Source organism: Daldinia childiae (assembly GCF_008694065.1).
Source record: "Daldinia childiae strain JS-1345 chromosome Unknown Scaffold2, whole genome shotgun sequence".
Lineage (NCBI taxonomy): Eukaryota > Fungi > Ascomycota > Sordariomycetes > Xylariales > Hypoxylaceae > Daldinia > Daldinia childiae.
In genome coordinates, this window is record NW_022984643.1 from 4,498,355 (window position 1) to 4,516,996 (window position 18,642).

Below are 18,642 nucleotides of genomic sequence, written 5' to 3' on the forward strand. Positions count from 1 at the left end.
TTGTATTCGCCCAATCATCCTTTCCCTACTCCTATTCCGTCCAATACAAGCATCTAGTACTTATTTCGGCAGTAGATAAACAATAAATCGAAAATAAATGCTCCGTAACACATTTGCTCGATTTGTTTCCGACAATATCAGCCTTCAATCAGCTTCTAAGCCCTTATAAAAAGGGGACTAAGAGCTGCCCTCGTCATCACCATCGATAACATCGTAGTAGTCGCCGAACCTGTCAAGATAATCCGAGTCCTCATCCCATTCTTCGACGTCTCCTTCGTCATCGTCAGTAAACACCTCATCCAAATTGTTTAGAGCTTCCTCGTCTTGGTACAGGAGCGTATTGTTGCTGTTCAGAGTCAGTTCGCCCTCCGCATCAACCAGGGAGTCGTCGAATTCAAGCTGGGTAGCATTGCTCTCGTACTCCTCCGCATCTTCGTCGTAGTCGGCCCAGTCGCCGTCGATACAGTCCGTGATCTCTGGGAAGAGCACGTAACAGTCGTCGACTTTGCCGTTGGTGATGCTGTACTCGACATCGGGAGACTTGAAGATCGCTAGCCCGGCGTTGATATCCGACCCGATTAGGTATACTTTAGCGCCTGCCGATGCATTCTTGTACGTGCAGATTGCTGGGAAGATCTCGTTGATGGTGTCGATGGCTGCTAGCATGCTTGGCGCATTCTCGCTTTCATCTTCGGTGTAGTAATAGGGGGCAAGCGCACTGGGAAATTGTGGGTGTTAGCTAGAGAACGTTGACTTTATGGGGAGGAATCCTTACACATAGGCAGCAGTTGCTGGAAGCTCCGTTTCGTCAGCTGTACGGAGACGGCTGACGCTCAGCTTGGACATGGTGTTATTGTAGTAGTGGAGGATGCCGCTATTAAGCGTCGCCAAAACAACATCCTCATATCCATACCACAGCGTTGTGCAGGTACTGTAATAAGGCAACGAGTTCTGTGTGCCGTTTTTCTGGATGTAGAGATTGCCGTCGTCGCATGTCGCAAAGGTGTATTCTCCATTAGAACCGTTTAAGCTAAGGGTGCTATACAAGTAACCATCGAATTCGCTTTCGTCGATATTATAGGGGGTGTCAGAAAGTTGGAGTCCTGGAAACCCAAGGTCTTGTTAGTTTCGATCACATATTCCGTCAGGTCGTAGAGGAGCTATTGCTAGTCAAGTTGTACGAGGCTCGTCCCCTAAGCTGGGTGTATGCGGTGTCGGATATTCCTAATCGGCTCTGGAGTCCTAGTCTGCCCTTGCTGGTGCCGTCGGTTTTGTTTCTAAGACAATGTGTGTTCACAACCTAGGCATATAACATGGGACTGTCTAATGAGACAGTGCTGATGTGGATGTTGGAGACTTACCCAATACAGTAGGAAGCGAGGATACGATCGGTACCATTCCATAAACTCATGCTACACTTATCGAGACCAAAGCCGTTGTAAAAAGCATTAACATCGTTCTTGACGCTAAGCGTTGTGGAAATTCCGAAACAGTTATTAGTAGTCTTTGACCCAGCATCAAAGCTCTTATCCGTGGCATTGTAACTGGCTTGAACCGCTAATGCTGCGGCAGCCTTAATCGACGGAACAGTCTCAAGTTCTAGACCAACCGGCGCACCAAACTGAACATCAAGCTCGACAGATCCTTCAGCTTCGAATGTAGGCTTGAATTAAGGCTCAAAGTTAGTCGATGAAGAGCTGCCCTCCTTCCAATCGTAATAGTACTTACAGATTATCGTGCCAGGCCTTCCAGAAAGATTACCCACAGCCTTCAAGTCCTAGCCAATTCATAATATCTTCACTTCCCGCCTATATTACATAAACAGCTTTAACGTTGACAACCCGTAGAGGGGGTTTCAACCCTCTCTTTGAATGTCATCAGCGATCTTCTCAGCGAGTGCATACACCATACTCTGTGGATGGCCCGGGGGTAACAGGGCAAAAGCGCTTGAGTCGACGACACGCAGTCTCTCCACGCCAAAAACCCTAGCGTGTGGATCTACCACGGCACTAGGGTCAGGGTCCGCGGCGTGTCCCATGCGGCAAGTTCCGGAGGCATGATAGATAGTGGTCATAGTGTTACGGATCGTGTGCAGAATCTCTTCGTCGGTCTTCACAGTGTCAAGACCGGGGAAGAATTCCTTTTCAGGATCTGAATCCAAGAGGATATCCTGCATGGCTGCCGACGAGAAAAGCTCTCGCGCCCGCTTATATCCGGCCACCGCGAGCTGAGCGTCAATAGGGTCTGATAGCCAGTTTGGATCCACGACCGGGAGATCTACCGTATCGTCAGAGGTAATAGTAACACTACCGCGCGATAATGGGGCGCATGGAGAAACTAGAATGCTGGCGTAATTATAGCCATCGTTAGGTGAGTTAAATAGCGGAGATGAGAGATCACCCGAATACGTATCCATTGAGATGTATTCCATATCAGGCCATGAAAGAGGTAATTGAGAGAGCTTAGCGGAGACATCTTCAGATATAAGATGTCTAGGTATTTTCTCAAAGGCCACGTATTCAATACCTGGATTTGTCAAAGGACCCCTGGCGTTTTTAACGTAGTCGAATATCAACGGGACAATTTGGGCTGGGTTGGCTACAACTGCTGATATAGTCTCGACTTTAACGCGGTGGCACGGTCCGTACATTATGTGGTCTGTCAAATTCTGTCCGACTCCGGGCCTGTCCACAATCACTGGAATGCCTAACCTTTTGAGAGTGTCTGCTGGTCCAATCCCGGAAACCATGAGCAGTTGTGGTGATTGGAAAGCACCGGCAGACAAAATGACTTCACGACGAGCCATTAATACTAAGCCAGGGCTAATTTCAACGCCGGTGGCCTGTTTCTTTTCATTAATGCAGACACGCTTGGCGAGCGTCTCCCGAAAGACTTTGAGATTTGGTCGAGCTTGACAAAGGTCTAAGAACGAGGTCTGCGCGGAGCTCCTAGTCGCTGTTGTAGGATCAACAGTAAATGTGCAGAATTGAGAGCCTAATAGATTGCCACTATTAAAATCTGGGATGGTCGGGATTCCAATTTCACTGAAGGCTCGCCCAAGGCATTGAGAAAAAGGTCGGATATTATTACCATACGATACGTGCAACGGGCCGCTCTCCGAGGAGAAAGCATTGTTTCCCGGTCCTGGCTTGACTTCAACACCGGAAAATATACTAGGATCCGCGGGAGTAAACTTGCAGCTCTTCTGAAAGTAAGGCAGCATGTTTTCAAATGCGTACGTAGGATCCCCAACCTAGCTCCCCATTTATCAAGAGAGCCTTTGTCGGGGCGTAGGTACATCATAGCATTTCTCCCGGAACTACCCAGTGGTATTTCAACGTTAGCGGGGCGTTGTTTCTAGGTTAAGAAAGTAATTCGACCTTCAAGCTATCACGTACCTTCCACCAAGGCATTTACCCCTTGTATAGTGTAGTTCTCTATCACCGGCGCCTCTTTGCGAAGTAGTGATAAACCCCCAGTCTACGCCTGGGTTCATATCGGTAGGTGACGAGCCAGTAAATCCACCGGTACACATAGGGACAGTTGAGAAAATTGGATGGTTTATTTGGTAATAGGTACCCGCCTCTACAACCGCCACGGCCATGTTAGGGTTTTCTGAAAGTCTGGCTGCCAGCGTCAAGCCTGCTGTTCCACCCACCACCACAACGCCACAATGTCATCGTAATAGCAGCCATTACGCACCTGAATCTACTATAATAGGGGTGATAAACACGAATATTACAGTAATAGCAAGGCGATGGCGTGGCTGGACATAGTTAAGAGAGGGAATCCGACCGCTTACATTGCTGTCACAGAAGAACGAGCCAGGTTCTAAAGCACTAATCACCAACACCTTTAACCCAAATATAGTTAGTACCAATAAAATGATTAATTATTACATATCTGGTATTACAACCTAAGTATTTGGTGTTTAAGCCGTGTCCAACAATTCTGAGCGTTAATCAAGTCTATATTATACATCCTATTAGGATATAAGTAACACTAATATGAATCAGGCATAAATCTATATAAAATAAATATATAAAGGACGCTACGCGCCTCTCGAAAAAGAGTAAAAAGGTTAAACGTTAATAAATTCATACTACTACACCGGCTATTATATAGCAGTTTTGCTACTGCTTCTCCACATTCACTCTACGTATAATAACCATCAAAGGGTATCTCTAATACATCCGGTCTGTCTTTATTTAGTTAATGTTTGCGAGATATATTGGAGGTAGTAGCAAAGGCAATCTTCCGGTTCGTATTCAAAAAACAGCAATGCAACCCTATGGTTTTAAATATTTTTTGGACAATCTGATATCGGTGACTATCTATTTGGTAGCCTGCTTCTTGAAATTGCTGTCCCACAATCGCCAACATTAGGCACCCAGCCATCAGGAAATGCCGACATTTTCTCTCCTTAAGAACAACTTTGCAGCCATAACAAGCGGCACTTTAATCAACCTGTTGGCGTTATACACTACTTAATCCTGCTTATGCAACCCAACCGAAACTATGTATTAGTTGAATTACACCTCATAATAATAAGTGAGTGGTATTATTTGTATTGTGTCACCGGTTTTATTCGCGTTACACGATGATGTTGGCCAACGCAGTACCACCAACGCATACTTATGTCATTAATACAAAGCGATACGAAGAAGTAAGTGTATTAATTTATTTGTAAAAGTCTCTCTTCTTCAATGTGCTTCGTATTGGTTAGGAGATCGGTCAATGATTAAAAATTGATCCGACACCTTTTCAAATAGGAAAGCTTCTCACATACCTAATGTATTTTGAAATGTCGTTAAAGTCGGTATCGTTTCTAATAGTTTTCAAAGCTCGAATAACATTTTTCTTGGTTCGAGATTATATTCATACTATCTACTCTTTTTAATAGCTCATTTAATTCAAAATAATAACACATTAATGATAATTAATGTAGGTCGTTTATTGTAAAATTAATAATAAAAACTTGTTTAGTAACGCTATACAGCCTCATAACGTATGACATTTATAGTAAAAATGTAGCTTATCCTAGTAACGTAACCTTATATAATATGGCAAGTACTTGGGCATCTTCTTAAGCTAATTATAGGAACGGCTACCTACTTTTCCAAATGCAACTAAAAGTACTAAAATGTAACATTATTAACTTTTAATTTATCATATTTCACAATGATAAAGGGGGATGATAGATTATTCTAACGTCTCATCTAATTGCATATAATATCCATATCATTTAATGTGCCAAAACTAAAAGGGGGTTTATTTGCTTTACTTTACTTATTTAAGTAATATTGTTAGGAGGTACCTAAGGTCTCACAAACGATTGAGATGTATAGGTACATACTTAGATATGTTACACCTTATTACATGTAGGTCAGGTACCTAGGTAGAAAAAGGCTTGGCAAAGCGCATGCATATTTACATTACATGAAATATGTTATACAATGTACCTTTGTAGTTTACAACATATGTAATCACAGTTGATTTTTTGACATTGCCTGTTCTTTCGATTCTCCACGATTATTCTACATTTGCTCTAGATTCACTTTCTATAGCCGCGGCACCTTTCGTAATCTCTCATCAAGATGGCTTTTGAAGATAATGCCATACTCATTCTCACCTATATCTTCTATACTTTTACTCTATGTGTACGGACTTTCGAAAGCGGATTTAACTCCAATATGTAGTATCTTGTTGTTGCTAACGCATCATAGTTTGTTCTATTCCTCAGTTACCGGTTGACACTACATCCCTTGAGCACTTACCCAGGCCCGATTTCTGCTAAGTTATCTGATTTATATAACCTTTACCACGCGATGTTGATGGGTGAACACATAGCCACTTGGCGAAATCATCAATCGTATGGTAAGTCAGAGCCAATATATATCCGAGTTTAACGAACGATGTGAAATTAAAACTTATGAAACTGTAATATAGGTCCTGTCGTAAGACATGGACCGAATAAGCTGGTCTTCAACACCATCGAGGCATTGCAAGGTACGTATATGAATACTCTGCTGAGTTCCTGATGAAAGATTGCTTAACATGCTTTTAAGATATATACCACAATGAAAGGGCTTCCAAAGCTAGTCTGTACTTGAACATCATGCAAGCTCCCAATATACACAGCGTCTTTACTGTAATTGATAAGCGGCAACATCGTGTAAAGCGTCGATTAATCGGCCAGGCTCTTAATGAGCGAGGTATGCGATTGTTCGAACCCATTATTATCGAGCAGATCGACATTTTCATCCAGCAGCTGTCCCAGTCCACCACTGGCACTAAGCCCATCAACATGTCGCCCATGTTGAGGTACTTGACACTAGACATTATCTGCCTCTTATCATTTGGTTTCTCTTTGCGGACCCAGGAGAAAGAGGAATATCGATTCGTTTCGGATGGTATTGTGGCTGGGAATTATTTCCAAAACATGAAGCTACAGTGTCCCCTCTTGACACAACTCCAGATGACCGAAATTTTACAATTCGTTGGAAAGATACGCGAAAAGAGGGAGCCATATAGAGCCGCGATAAAGAAGCTGATTGGGTCTCGCATGGCTGAGAATAAAGACGCCAAGTTGGACCTGTATTCAATGGTCGCAGATCAAATCAATACAGGAGGACCAGAGAATATTCAAACAAGCGAGTTGTGGGCAGAGGCGATATTCATATTTGCGGCAGGTTAGTTACCCCTTACGATATTTATCTTAAAGATTCCCTAATAGCTAATCAATTAATTTATTGTTTAGGCGGTGATACAACTTCTTCTCTCATCGCGGCCCTCTTCTTTTATCTATCTCGCAATTCAGACTGCTATAACAAGCTAGCTCATGAGATTCGAACCGCATTCGATTCTAGTAGTGAAATTTGCAGCGGTCAAAAGTTAACCAACTGTCAATACCTACGGGCTTGTATTGACGAAGCCCTGCGTATGTCACCGGCGGCCCCAGGCACTCCTTGGCGGGAGCAACTCGACACAGATAATGCGCCGTTCGTCGTAGACGGCCATGTCATACCTCGCGGGACCATTTTTGGAGTGAACGTTTACTCTATCCTCCACAATGAAAAGTATTTCCCCGAGCCTTTTGTCTACAAACCAGAACGATGGCTTTCTAAGGGATCGGAGGAAAAATTGAAAATAATGCACGATGCATTTATTCCGTTCTCAGCAGGATCTCGTATCTGCGCAGGCAAGGCAATGGCTTATTTAGAAGCGAGTGTGACAATCTCAAAGATATTGTGGCAGTTCGATTTCGAAAAGGCCCCGGGTAAGGTCGGTGAACTTGGAGCCGGAAGTAGAAACGCCACCTATGGCAGACATCGGGATGGCGAATTTCAGGTTTACGATGTTATTTCTTCAACTCACGATGGGCCCAGCTTGATATTCCACTCTAGAGTTCCTTGATTATAAGAATGGGTTCTCTAGGACTATTGATATACTTTTATATAGTACACTAGTATAAATTATATGTTAACTTTATGAAGGTAGTTTTACAGTAGTATCGCTTTTGCAGTTCAATCTTGTGAGGTGTTGTTGGCAGGATTGACCCTTAGTTTTTAGGGTCCGTCGTTCTGGGTAATAAGAACATATGTGGAGCTAGATTTCTATGCCTCTTGTGTTTACAAACCTTTACTTCACATAATTGAATAGTCATTGACCTTGATCTAAATCTCTCCCCTAAGCCTCGCACGGAACTATGTCGTCGTGACAATAACATCAGCATCCATAAATTGGCTGTCCTGCATAGAATAATTCATTTAACGACATTTTTTAATATTACCAATTATTATTCGTATGCTTTCAAGATGTAAAGCAGAATAAGACTTTCTATCAAGATGAAGGCATATACGCTGCTCTCTAGGGTTATACTGCGGCTCAAAGTTGAAATTTGGACCGATCCCTTCTGGTAGTAATTTGTTGGTCTCTTTTAGAAGCATCTTCTTGGAAATCGTAGGAAAAAGGCACAAAACAAGGCAGCTATATGAATGAAAATTATGTTGACACGTCTTCTCCACTGGGAGACCCACTTTAGGGGTAAGAATTTCTGTAATCATCCTGAACCCGCTACGACGACTATATATGTTGGCCTACGTTAAATGAGCGAGACTTGAATAGGGTTCTTGCAAGGTATGGAAGCATAGTCACAGCAGTGGCTCCTCTGCCTATCACGGAAACTCTCAGTCATAATCGCGAGGCAAAAACTGGGGGTTGATAACTCTCCCTCGAAATTGTTCGATATTTACTGCACTTAGTACTAGAAAAGCGAATACGTACCATTCGAATTATTAATCTCGGGAGCTTCAGCTCTAAATTTAGAGTAATACCCGATTACTCGGCGGTTTACTTGGGTTTCCAGTATTTTCGAAAGCATTTGCAGCGTAACATAAAGGATTGCAACCACAAGTATTTATAAAGGTCTTGTCACATTAGGCAAATATTGAAGGAGGACGGCGAATCTGGTGGGTCTACCAACCAATATAACTGAGTACCTAGGATAAGCTAATATAATCCAACTAGATCTATCGAGAATCCACCTAGTTCGCTCGTCATGCCCACTAACGCGGTAGTAACGATAGGTATCTCGAGATTAGTTAGGAATAGACACATAGATAGCCTAGCCCTTAATTATCAACATGACAATATCATAGAAATAGAACAGTTTCATAGTTAATTACGCTGATACGATCAGATAAAGCCTCAGGCCTTCTATGTAGGACTGTCTACTCTCATATTCTCTGTTTGTAGCGCCAACATCGTGCTGTATAATAAATGGTAGACGGTTCAGCTTGTTCGCCATCGGTGATACTGGAAGGGTTGGGTTCATTTACCACCATAGCACTCTTCTCTGGCATGGTGAGCAAATCTTTTGATCGAAAATTTCGACAGAGATAATTGATTCCTACTGAAATATAAATTTCCTTGAACTTTCCCGTGTATGGAGCGTAACTTCGGGAAATAACAAAAAGAATGAGAAACATTTGAACTTAAACTTTGGAAAATAGATACTTGCCTACATGTAAATAATTAAACGCGAACAGCCCTTACATCGTGCTATGTACCTAACCTATGTCAACCTTCTTTCATTTAGGTACCCCGGGGTTACACTGTTCAGTTCCCTTGATTTGATAGCAAACAAAAGACTTAATGTTTTATAATATTCATAACGGAAGTTACGGAAATGTAATCTGATTTTGTCTCTGTAATGTCTGTGATAAGACGTTACTTTTTAATATGAAAGTATGGTCAACCATCCAGAGCCTGTATGAGTTATCAATGCGGTGGTGGCTTACTGTTCAGTGAATTCGTATGTGAGATTAGCCCCCAAACATCCTTCAGAGGTATCATGATCAACTAAGTGTAATCGACTTAACTGATTAAGAGGTACCTAAGGCATGTATATATATTAAGTAACTACGCGGTAATTACCTATCTAAGGTTGTAGAATTTTTTCTGGACTAGATATTGTATGAGGTTACTATCTTTTTATCCACTTACATCCGAGGACAATCAATCCTACAACCTCCGAGTTCTCATATATCAATATTATTCGATTTCGCATTGATCTTAGGGTCCCACTTTTTTCGAATAGGGGGTTGGGTTTGGCCCCTTTTCTAGTATCAAAATAGCTTTGAGAATACCGGCGAGACCACATCTAGCTTCTAAATATTCAATGTTAGTCTACCACAAAACTCCACGAAGCGCGTTGATTCGAAGCCCAAATTATAACTTCCGTATACGAACCGAATCATCTCTTCTTGAGATGCGGCACCCAATTGAATGAGCCTAAGGGTATGCGCTGTTGGAATATAATCTCAAAGTTATTGAACAAATTGAAAGTTCTATTTTGGATTGGCCCCGGGATTCGTAACATCTTCCGTGTCTTATGGTACATGATATGCAGATTCCATCAACATTATTACTAGAACTTCGATCGCTAATGAAAAACACTCTAAAACAGTTGACATGTTATTTGTTGCTGATGGAATATTGGACAGCCGACATACACTAGCTAGCGGGGTCTTGTTCCTTCATACATCCAGTATGTCGGTTCTGGTATATACGGTTGTGGGATATATGGTCCTGGGCTATAGAGTTCAAGAGAGTGTCCGTCGTGGATGTGTTGCTGCTGATGACTTTCCTCGAATGGTACTGCAACACCCCCAGTATCAGGGATGTATATCGGTAGCTCGTATCCTCCCACACTACTTCCTGTGTTTTGATCGAGTTGTGGCGTAGTGTTTCTTTGCGCACTCCCCCTTTCCACCGATGACCAGCCGCTGAAGCTGTACCAATGCTTCCGAATTGAAGAAACGCCAGGCCAACTACTCGGACTGAGTTTCACCACCCGAGTAAACAGAGGCCAGCATATCGGAAGACATGCACAGACTATACCTGTGCAACAGTGCACTGTCGTCCATACTTCAGTCCTACTAAACGACGGCTCGCGGCTTCCAGGTACATAACTCAGGATAACTTTGACGATGCCTGAGAAAATGACGCTTTTGGTTGTAGTTGAAATTAGTTCAAAGCGAGTAACCACAAATGAGCATTGCCAAAGCACTTACAAGACTCCTAACAAGAACACACCCGCAACAGCCAATTTCTTGCTTTTATTCAAATTCAACCCTATCACTACCCTAACAGGCATGATAATAATCACGATATCTAGGCAAGCCTCCACGATTCCACTGGTGAGCCAAAATATGTTATAATTGAAGCAGTATCGTGGGTCATCAAGCGCATTATTCCATGTCCACTCGAGCGGTATGCAATTGAGAAGATCGGCGACGGTGCATCCAATCCAGAAGCCTGCTACAGCCACAGCAACGATGATGACTTGACGACGAAACGAGATGTCGACAGAAAACAGCCGGTTATACATTAGTAGAATAGATACTTTAGTCGCAGAAGTGATGGTAAAGTAGAGCACTGTCCCGATGTAACTCAGTTTGGTGAACTCGACATCTGCAGGTGTGTATTGGTAGTTGGGGTCTGTATTAGATGCCACCTCGGCGCCATCCGGATTCACGCTGGTCGCTGAGAGAAGTTATTTGTAAGTCAATAGAAGACTTAAGCCACGTTCAATATCATACAAGTATCAAAAGGGGGACAAACCGTATAGTACTAGCACATCGGTTAGAATCGTGGCTACCAGTGCCACCAGTACAAGCCAGTCGTCCCATTTGAAGCCAGCCTTTGTAAAGTAGCGCGAGTAGAAGCGCAATCCGACCGCTATAGCAGCTAGAACTACTACTATAGCTCCGACGTCTGTTGTCACATCTTCTTCACTCATTTCAAGTGAAACATATTAGACAACTATTCTGGAAAGGCATTTCCTTACCGAGAGAAGTTTACTGGCATATGATGACTGTAAATGCTCTTTAATAGATATACGTACGTTCTGTCTCTTATCGCCATTGAACTTGGCTTCATCGTGCCATATATTCCTTCTTGAAGGAATGATTCTGACATGGTGTAGGGCCATGGTGCGTCATTTGTGAAGATATTGTGTTAGTAGCATACCTAAATAATAAAGCCTTAATGAAAGAAGTTGAGTATTACTATATATTATGTATCTAGGTGGGCAAAGCCTGCAGATTGAGCAGGATCTGGCGAATAATAATTGATGTGTGGTCGCACAGCAGACAATATTTCAAGTGGGAGAAGTTACGATAAGCAGGCTCGGACCGGATTCCCCCTGTTTCTAGGTTACACAAAGCAACCTATGTACATGGTAGATGTTACTTTATGGGATATTAAAGTACCTAATCTCTCAGAAGCGGGTAGCCTTAAAAGAAAACAGGGCAGTGATATAAGTAAAGCTTTTTCACTTTTTCATTCGACCTCGATATACCTATACACCTTCTATTGTTTAGGGATTCGCTTCCCTTATTCGTCGCAAGTTGACCCCGTATTTTCCTTTTAGACGGACGTTATTTGTAAGTTCGCGCACCGTAGACTTAAGTGTCTCCTATTGCATCGCGAAAAGTGGCCTTAAGACTAACACTGATTTAGAGGATACATAGGAAGGCCAAGTTACCGACATGGGAACGATACTATCAAAAACGAGTTCCCCGTGGAGGGTAAGGTACGCATTCAAGCCAGCTCAAGTACAAGGAATTGAATTGACAAACCTGAAAGACCGTGGTTATCACTGGTGGTTCGCGAGGTATGGGACTTGCGGCTGGACGTCAGCTCGCTGAAAAGGGGGCCAACGTCGTAATCGTTGCTCGCGACCAGGAAAAGCTACTTCAAAGCCTCGAATATATACAGGTACATTGTCCTAATACCAATAATCGCATGATTTGAAGCTGACTTCGCTATAGCAAGGAGCTGTGAACCCTCAAACGCAGCGTTTCCTTCAGATTAGCGCCGACTTGACCACCCCATCTGAATCTGTACGCATCATCGACCAGGTACAATCGTGGAACTCGGGCAATCCTCCAGACATCGTGTGGTGTTGCGCAGGCAGCTCGTACCCAACATTATTCATTGACACGCCCATATCTGAATTCCAGACCCAGATGGACAGCAACTACTTCACGAGCCTATATATGGCACATGCAATCTTGACATGCTGGCTAAAGACATCACGAAAAGCCATCGACGATGTTCGAACAAGCAACACAGCTCCCGCGCGCCACCTTATATTTACCGCTTCTTTTGTAGCATTCTACAGCTTCGCTGGTTACTCGCCGTATAGCCCGTCCAAGGCCGCACTGCGAGCTCTCTCCGATAACTTATCTCAAGAGATGAACCTATACGCCGCAGCCCACCCAAACGACCCTCCTGTCCGGCTACATACCGTATTCCCCGCCACTATTTACACTGAGTCGTACGAGGCCGAAAATCGCATCAAGTCTGACCTAACCAAGATGCTTGAAGAGGGGGATGAAGGCCAAACACCAGAGGTCGTCGCCGCGAGGAGTATCAAGGGACTTGAAAGTGGGCAGGAACTTATTACGACTGACCTGTTGACCGGGCTAGTAAAGCGTAGTATGCTGGGAGGTTGTGCAAGAGGAGGGTTTTGGAGAGTTTTAGGTGACTGGTTTCTAGCATGGGTTTTAGGCATCGTAATGGTATTCGTCAGGGACGATATGGATCGAAAAGTGCGGACATGGGGTCGAAAGTTCGGCACCTCGGGAATGAAGCAAATGATAAATATGCCTAGGTTCGAAGTAATAGTCACATCATCCAACGAGTTCAGTTTGTGTTATTAATATTCGTGTTGTGGGTTCTCTAAAACATTGTCTTCAATATATGATACCTTTGAGTTCCAGTCTCGTAATAGCTAGCTCCATGATAAACCCTTCATCCTGAGGAATATCGAGTGTTTGTAAATGACGTAATGATATCTCGCAAAAAGACCCTTCATTATAAATTTCTTTCAATAACCCGGCCAGCACAGCACGATTTCAAATTGACTTACGAACGCCGAAATCATAAACCTATAGTCTGCGGAAGACATGACAAAGTGCTCGACTGAAAATGTGAAGAAAAATCAATTTAAAATATAAATGTCAGACAGACTACAGAATTCAGAGAAGTAGGTAGAAAACGATAAAGCCTCGAGAATCTCCATAATTATCAACACTTGAGGTGTCCCTATAGTTTGCGCTGAAATCTAGGAATAGCCCAACCGCCTTATTATCTAGGTACCTATAATCATCTATTTGGATTCGTGGATACTGGCGCTCTAGAGAAGTATTGCATAGGTAGTAGTTGCATTTGGGGTTTAAGTGAGGCGAATTAAACCTTGCAGTATAAGACAGCGCGTTTTTCATACCTCCATCAACAAATATATGTGAATAGTTACACCCTAATTCTTAGGTACTTAGTATTATTGTAAAGGTTTATATTATATTGGGAGCAGTTAATTAGTGAAATAAATACAGTCAACGTTTTCGTTGGTCAGCCAATCTGTAAGGGAGCATTGTGCGATGGGCCGATCATCCTCCCTCGCATCTCCCTACAGCTTAGCGGTACTATAAATATCCTTCCTAAATATCCAATAATATACGAAGTAGTCATTTGATAAATAATAAAAGGTCCCAAATAAAGTACCTAATTTATCTACTTATGACTTTGGTACTAACTGCGACGTGCCGTTTGAAGATAGAAACCAACCTGGTCAATCAGGCAAAAAGGGGGCTATCATTACTGCACCCCCCCACCAACCCGCAACCAAGCTCCAGACACCTTAGCTTCAACAATTACTAACTTACAAAGAATACTACAGACATATTATCAACGACGGCATGCTACTCGAGGCGGACAACTTCAGGTCTTGTGCTATTCTCATGCCACCCAAAAAGAGAAATGACAACTTCTAGACTATGTTCTAAGCTAGGTTAATACCCAGACTTTTCACGATTAGACTTGCTGCTTATAAGGTACGTGTTTTATCTCTTCTAGTCGACCTATAAAGTCTTTGAAGATGAAAATTTTATAAACGTCATATCTTCAAGCGAATCGTTTTAGACTACCCCGGCGGAAATAAAGCCGCAATGGCGAAAGCCCTCGCACCTTTTGAACAGAAAGCACACTGATATGATGTCCTGAGTAGTAGCTAGCCTTGGGTTGCGTTTCGGGTATGATTGTTGCATAAGAACGTATAATAAACTAGAATTGGGAATTTATGGGTGCTATTTCAAAGCAAAAATTCATTTGGCTAATTCGTAAAAGTATGTAGAAGTATCTTCACCCGGGTTGGAGTACGAAGGGAATTTCACGGCGTTAGAGAACGTGGTTATATACATTGATATTTATATGGGCTAGAATGAACTATCTCATACTATATTTCTATAATGCCAGCCTCGATAATTACCTTTAGATGGGCAGTCTAGACAGCATACGCGCGTAATAATAACCATAAAATCCACGGTACTCAACAAGCCAGAGATAGAAACTCAACCTGAAATCACGAGCTGCGCGTAATATTGTCCTGGTTGATCTTCAGCGAGAAATCCACATGGGGCGTCCCTTGGTGAATCGCGCTCGTCGAGATGATGTCGATATCTAATAACCATTATCAGCAAGGAGTAAGAGGTGTGAACTAACAGTACTCACCATTGTGCGCATAGTTAAACACGTTGTCTTCGCGCAAACCACCAGAAACCTCTATCAGGAACTCGCGCTTCCCCTTCCACTTCTCCCTCAGATTCCTAGCTGCAATCTTGACACCATCTCCCGTGAAATTGTCCAGCATGACAACGTCGGCGCCAGCGGCGATAGCCTCGTTAGCCTCGTCCTCGTTTTGAACCTCAACCTCGACTTTGAGCGCAAATCCGCCAACCATCTTAGCAGCCTTCACGGCCTCGGTGATGCTGCCGCGGCTCCATACGTGGTTGTCCTTTAGCATAATCATGGAGCTTAGGTCCATGCGGTGCGTATCAGCCCCGCCGACCAACATGCCGTACTTCTCAACTAGCCGGAATCCCGGCGTCGTCTTGCGCGTGCCCGCTAGCACACCCTCGTACCCGGCGCTGCGTAGAGAGAGTAGCATGTCGCGGCTGACGGTAGCGATTCCGGAGCATCGTGCTAGCAAGTTCAGCCCAACCCTCTCACCCAGTAACAAACCGCGCGCAGGGCCTGTCACAGTGGCGACTTTAGTCTTGCCTGAGCCATCCTTAGGGCGGTCGATATAGCTTCCTTCCTTGGCATGCCACTCTACGTCGCATCCGCACTGCTTAAAGATCTCAGTGAAGAAGGGAATGCCAGCAACGATACCGGCACTTTTAGCCCAGAGGGTAGCACTTCGAGGATGTTCGCCGACGACGAAGCCGGCGTAATCATACGACGGGGTGTCCTCAGCTAACCAAGCGGTAATCTGAGACTTCCAGCTAGGCGGTAGGAGATGCTCTAAGGAGCCGTGGTGGATGGGCTGATCCTGATGCATTGGAGGTGATTATGAGGTGACGTAAACTAAAGAAAGATGTTTGCTCTCGAACATGAGGGGGGTTAGTTTAGGTAGACCTTTGAAGCTCAAAGTGTGATATTGTTATTGTAGGATATGATGATGGGTTCGTATTGCGCGCTTGTATTAGTCAGGATGAAGTTAATTCTCGGAATCCATAGGAAGGCAAATACATGTAAATGTATGTCCCGTCACGGTTACCTGCATGAATATACATACCTCATACATTATCGACTTGAGCCGGGTCAACCCGCTAGTAAGATGAATTACTAAGGTGGGGGTGGGGCGGGGGGGGCATTGCCGATCTATTCTGCTGTGGGTGAGCTTCTAGAAGACTGCCCCTCATTACTGCTGCTACAGGGGAAAACAGTTGTTGACAGCTGTAATTGATATCCGATTTCTTCCTAGGTACATTTTACCTGCGTGCAACCGCGTCTCATGTTACAAAAGTCCCGTCTTAATCAACTTCCAATCAACTTCCAATCAACCCTTCCTAATAATACCTTGATCAACTACAATTCCACCAACATTTTGCGACGAATGATTTTCTAGCTAGATCCATAGATCTCATCTCTCTGCCCACGTATCCTTCGTCTCTTAACTTTGTGCCCTTAATAGCTGACGATCGCCCCTGTCTTCTACTGTTGCTTGATGATTTAAAAGTAGGATCTTGAAACCTCTTCGGTTTCCTTACTTAGCTCGGTATCTTTTGTATCGGGGGATATGCTAATGTTTTCGGCTGTTTTGGGATCTAGGGTGATCTGGGGAGTTTCGAGAGTCGTGTCGGTATGGTAAAGGGGCTCGAAGGCTTCGGCCGCCGGGAAGACTTTGATAAACCAATGGTAGAGCGCCTAGTTGAGGTTGATATGGTCTAGGGGCCGAGTAGATTCGAGAAGCTTGTCTATAGGCTTGGGGGAATCGTGCCGCATGCCTCGTGAACTGGGCTTGCAACTCACTAGGAAGTCAAGTTGGCCATTTGGTACATATTCACGACTCAACCGACTGTCGGCCTTCAGGTATAGGGCTAAGTAGACTGGGTCTCCTTGGAGTTATGTCACTAGCGATGTAGTAGCCTCCAAAGAAGTAGTCGAGTTCGAATATGCGTATGACTGTGGCTGAGGCTGCAGCGGTTCTTGAGACTGCGTTTTCGAATTCTCTTGTTTGGTATCGCCAGTTCCTGTTCCAGCTCTCTCGAAGGTCAACACGACGCCTCGATTCCGGGTCAATGGGCCGAAATTCATAGTGCATAGAGCTCCTATCTCCATGTACTTGTTCACCCATGCGTGTCTAACAACGGCAAGCAATAGCTCTGGGTATCGATGATAAATCATGATAACTAGCTTATTAGGGCTCTCGCTGATGATAAGCCCATAGTCGGAAAGTTCGCGGAATCGAATCCCCAGGTGGTGTAAGGGTATAGCCCGAAAGCTACAATATACCCTAGGGTCACTTGAAAGAATAGGATGTGCCATGAGGTTGGTAGACATATTCACGTCGTCCAAGTCGTAAGTATTTGGTTTCATGCCGGGTCGCTCCATTCTGTGAATCGAGTCGGCGATGTTGTGTATGGAGATAATTTCTGCGGACTTAGTATAGGTTCGATGGACGAGGCAAAATGGCTAATCATAAGGCGCCTTTATGGATAGCCAGACAACTGATAAAAAAACATCAATAGGCTGCAGAGAGATATCTACGAAGAACAAAGGTAACCGTAGAATAACTAGAGATTAAAGTTACTTCTTAAATAGTCATTCTTAACACCATGACAACGGCAAAAAAAGGTTGAAGTAGTTCAACGCACGTGCGAATATGTGCATGTCGCTATGGTAACAGCGCCTAGATGCTCACTGGCTTGATCTTATCTGAACTCTCTTCAAACTCAAGTGCATCAAAAGATGCGGGAAAGGCATTGGCATTTTCCCCAACGATATTGCAACCTTAGCGCTGATAATATTGTGTCTATAGCACATGATGCTATGCTAACTAGTCGACAGAAACGAAGAGGACTCCCACGGTAGTAATTGTTATTGTAATGTCTCCTAATTAACAATTTTATCCAGCTATAATTCTCTATGTAAACTAGACATGCCTATGCTATTTTATTATCAACCGTATTGTCACTTAGATAAGTCAAACTAGGTAGTAGCCCTACTTAGATGTAGATATTCATCAAGACTTTACTAACATGTTTAATTAACGAGCGCCTGGGCCTTATAACAGAAGCTAAATACAACTGCTAGTAAGGACCCTTATTGTTAGACTACCTTAGGATAGCTAAATATTTGAATGCCATATCAACTTCTCAATTTCACACGTATATATCCCATAGCACAACAAGTACCATCTTATATCACCAGTTCTCCTGCTCCTACTCAACATTCTAACCCTGAAAAGTGGTGGGAAGACGTGCTTTTGAGTCTGTTATTGCTGTTAGCTGCAAGAAGATTCTACTCCTAAAACGACTGATAGTAGATAAACAAGATAGAGGTCCAGTAGAGAGAGACACGAATGGATACTTCGGTAAGAGAAACGAGAGGAAAGTATATAACTAGAATGATAAAATAAGAAGATAAACGAAGGAAGAGAAAGAAACGACCATTTTCTGTGCAGAAGAAAAACATGAAGCGCCACCAATGCAAATCCCAAAAACGAAGGAATACCATGCCATGCCATGCAAACAAACCCTCCTTTGTAAATGCGCACAAATCTAAAAC

At 43.5% G+C, this 18,642-nt stretch overlaps 5 protein-coding genes across 5 annotated transcripts; 2 read left to right on the top strand and 3 right to left on the bottom strand.

Moving 5' to 3' along the window:
* Positions 1-177: 177 nt before the first annotated feature.
* On the bottom strand, positions 178-3,223 carry GL218_02098 (Versicolorin B synthase; the record flags this gene model as incomplete). Its single annotated transcript, XM_033578590.1, has 3 exons — positions 178-718; positions 776-1,103; positions 1,861-3,223. 3 exons carry the CDS (start codon positions 3,221-3,223, stop codon positions 178-180), a joined length of 2,232 nt encoding a protein of 743 aa, XP_033438243.1.
* A 2,605-nt stretch (positions 3,224-5,828) lies between these two features.
* Positions 5,829-7,416, top strand: GL218_02099 (Isotrichodermin C-15 hydroxylase; the record flags this gene model as incomplete). Its single annotated transcript, XM_033578591.1, has 4 exons — positions 5,829-5,877; positions 5,950-6,009; positions 6,069-6,692; positions 6,761-7,416. 4 exons carry the CDS (start codon positions 5,829-5,831, stop codon positions 7,414-7,416), a joined length of 1,389 nt encoding a protein of 462 aa, XP_033438242.1.
* A 3,157-nt stretch (positions 7,417-10,573) lies between these two features.
* Positions 10,574-11,305, bottom strand: GL218_02100 (putative integral membrane protein; the record flags this gene model as incomplete). Its single annotated transcript, XM_033578592.1, has 2 exons — positions 10,574-11,049; positions 11,128-11,305. The coding sequence occupies 2 exons, from the start codon at positions 11,303-11,305 to the stop codon at positions 10,574-10,576; spliced, it is 654 nt and encodes a 217-aa protein (XP_033439039.1).
* Positions 11,306-12,056: 751 nt separating this feature from the next.
* Positions 12,057-13,053, top strand: GL218_02101 (3-ketodihydrosphingosine reductase tsc10; the record flags this gene model as incomplete). The annotated part of the gene is made up of 4 exons (XM_033578593.1): positions 12,057-12,095; positions 12,154-12,285; positions 12,339-12,957; positions 13,010-13,053. The coding sequence occupies 4 exons, from the start codon at positions 12,057-12,059 to the stop codon at positions 13,051-13,053; spliced, it is 834 nt and encodes a 277-aa protein (XP_033439038.1).
* A 1,879-nt stretch (positions 13,054-14,932) lies between these two features.
* On the bottom strand, positions 14,933-15,910 carry GL218_02102 (Nicotinate-nucleotide pyrophosphorylase [carboxylating]; the record flags this gene model as incomplete). Its single annotated transcript, XM_033578594.1, has 2 exons — positions 14,933-15,030; positions 15,082-15,910. The coding sequence occupies 2 exons, from the start codon at positions 15,908-15,910 to the stop codon at positions 14,933-14,935; spliced, it is 927 nt and encodes a 308-aa protein (XP_033439037.1).
* Between the last annotated feature and the right edge of the window lie 2,732 nt (positions 15,911-18,642).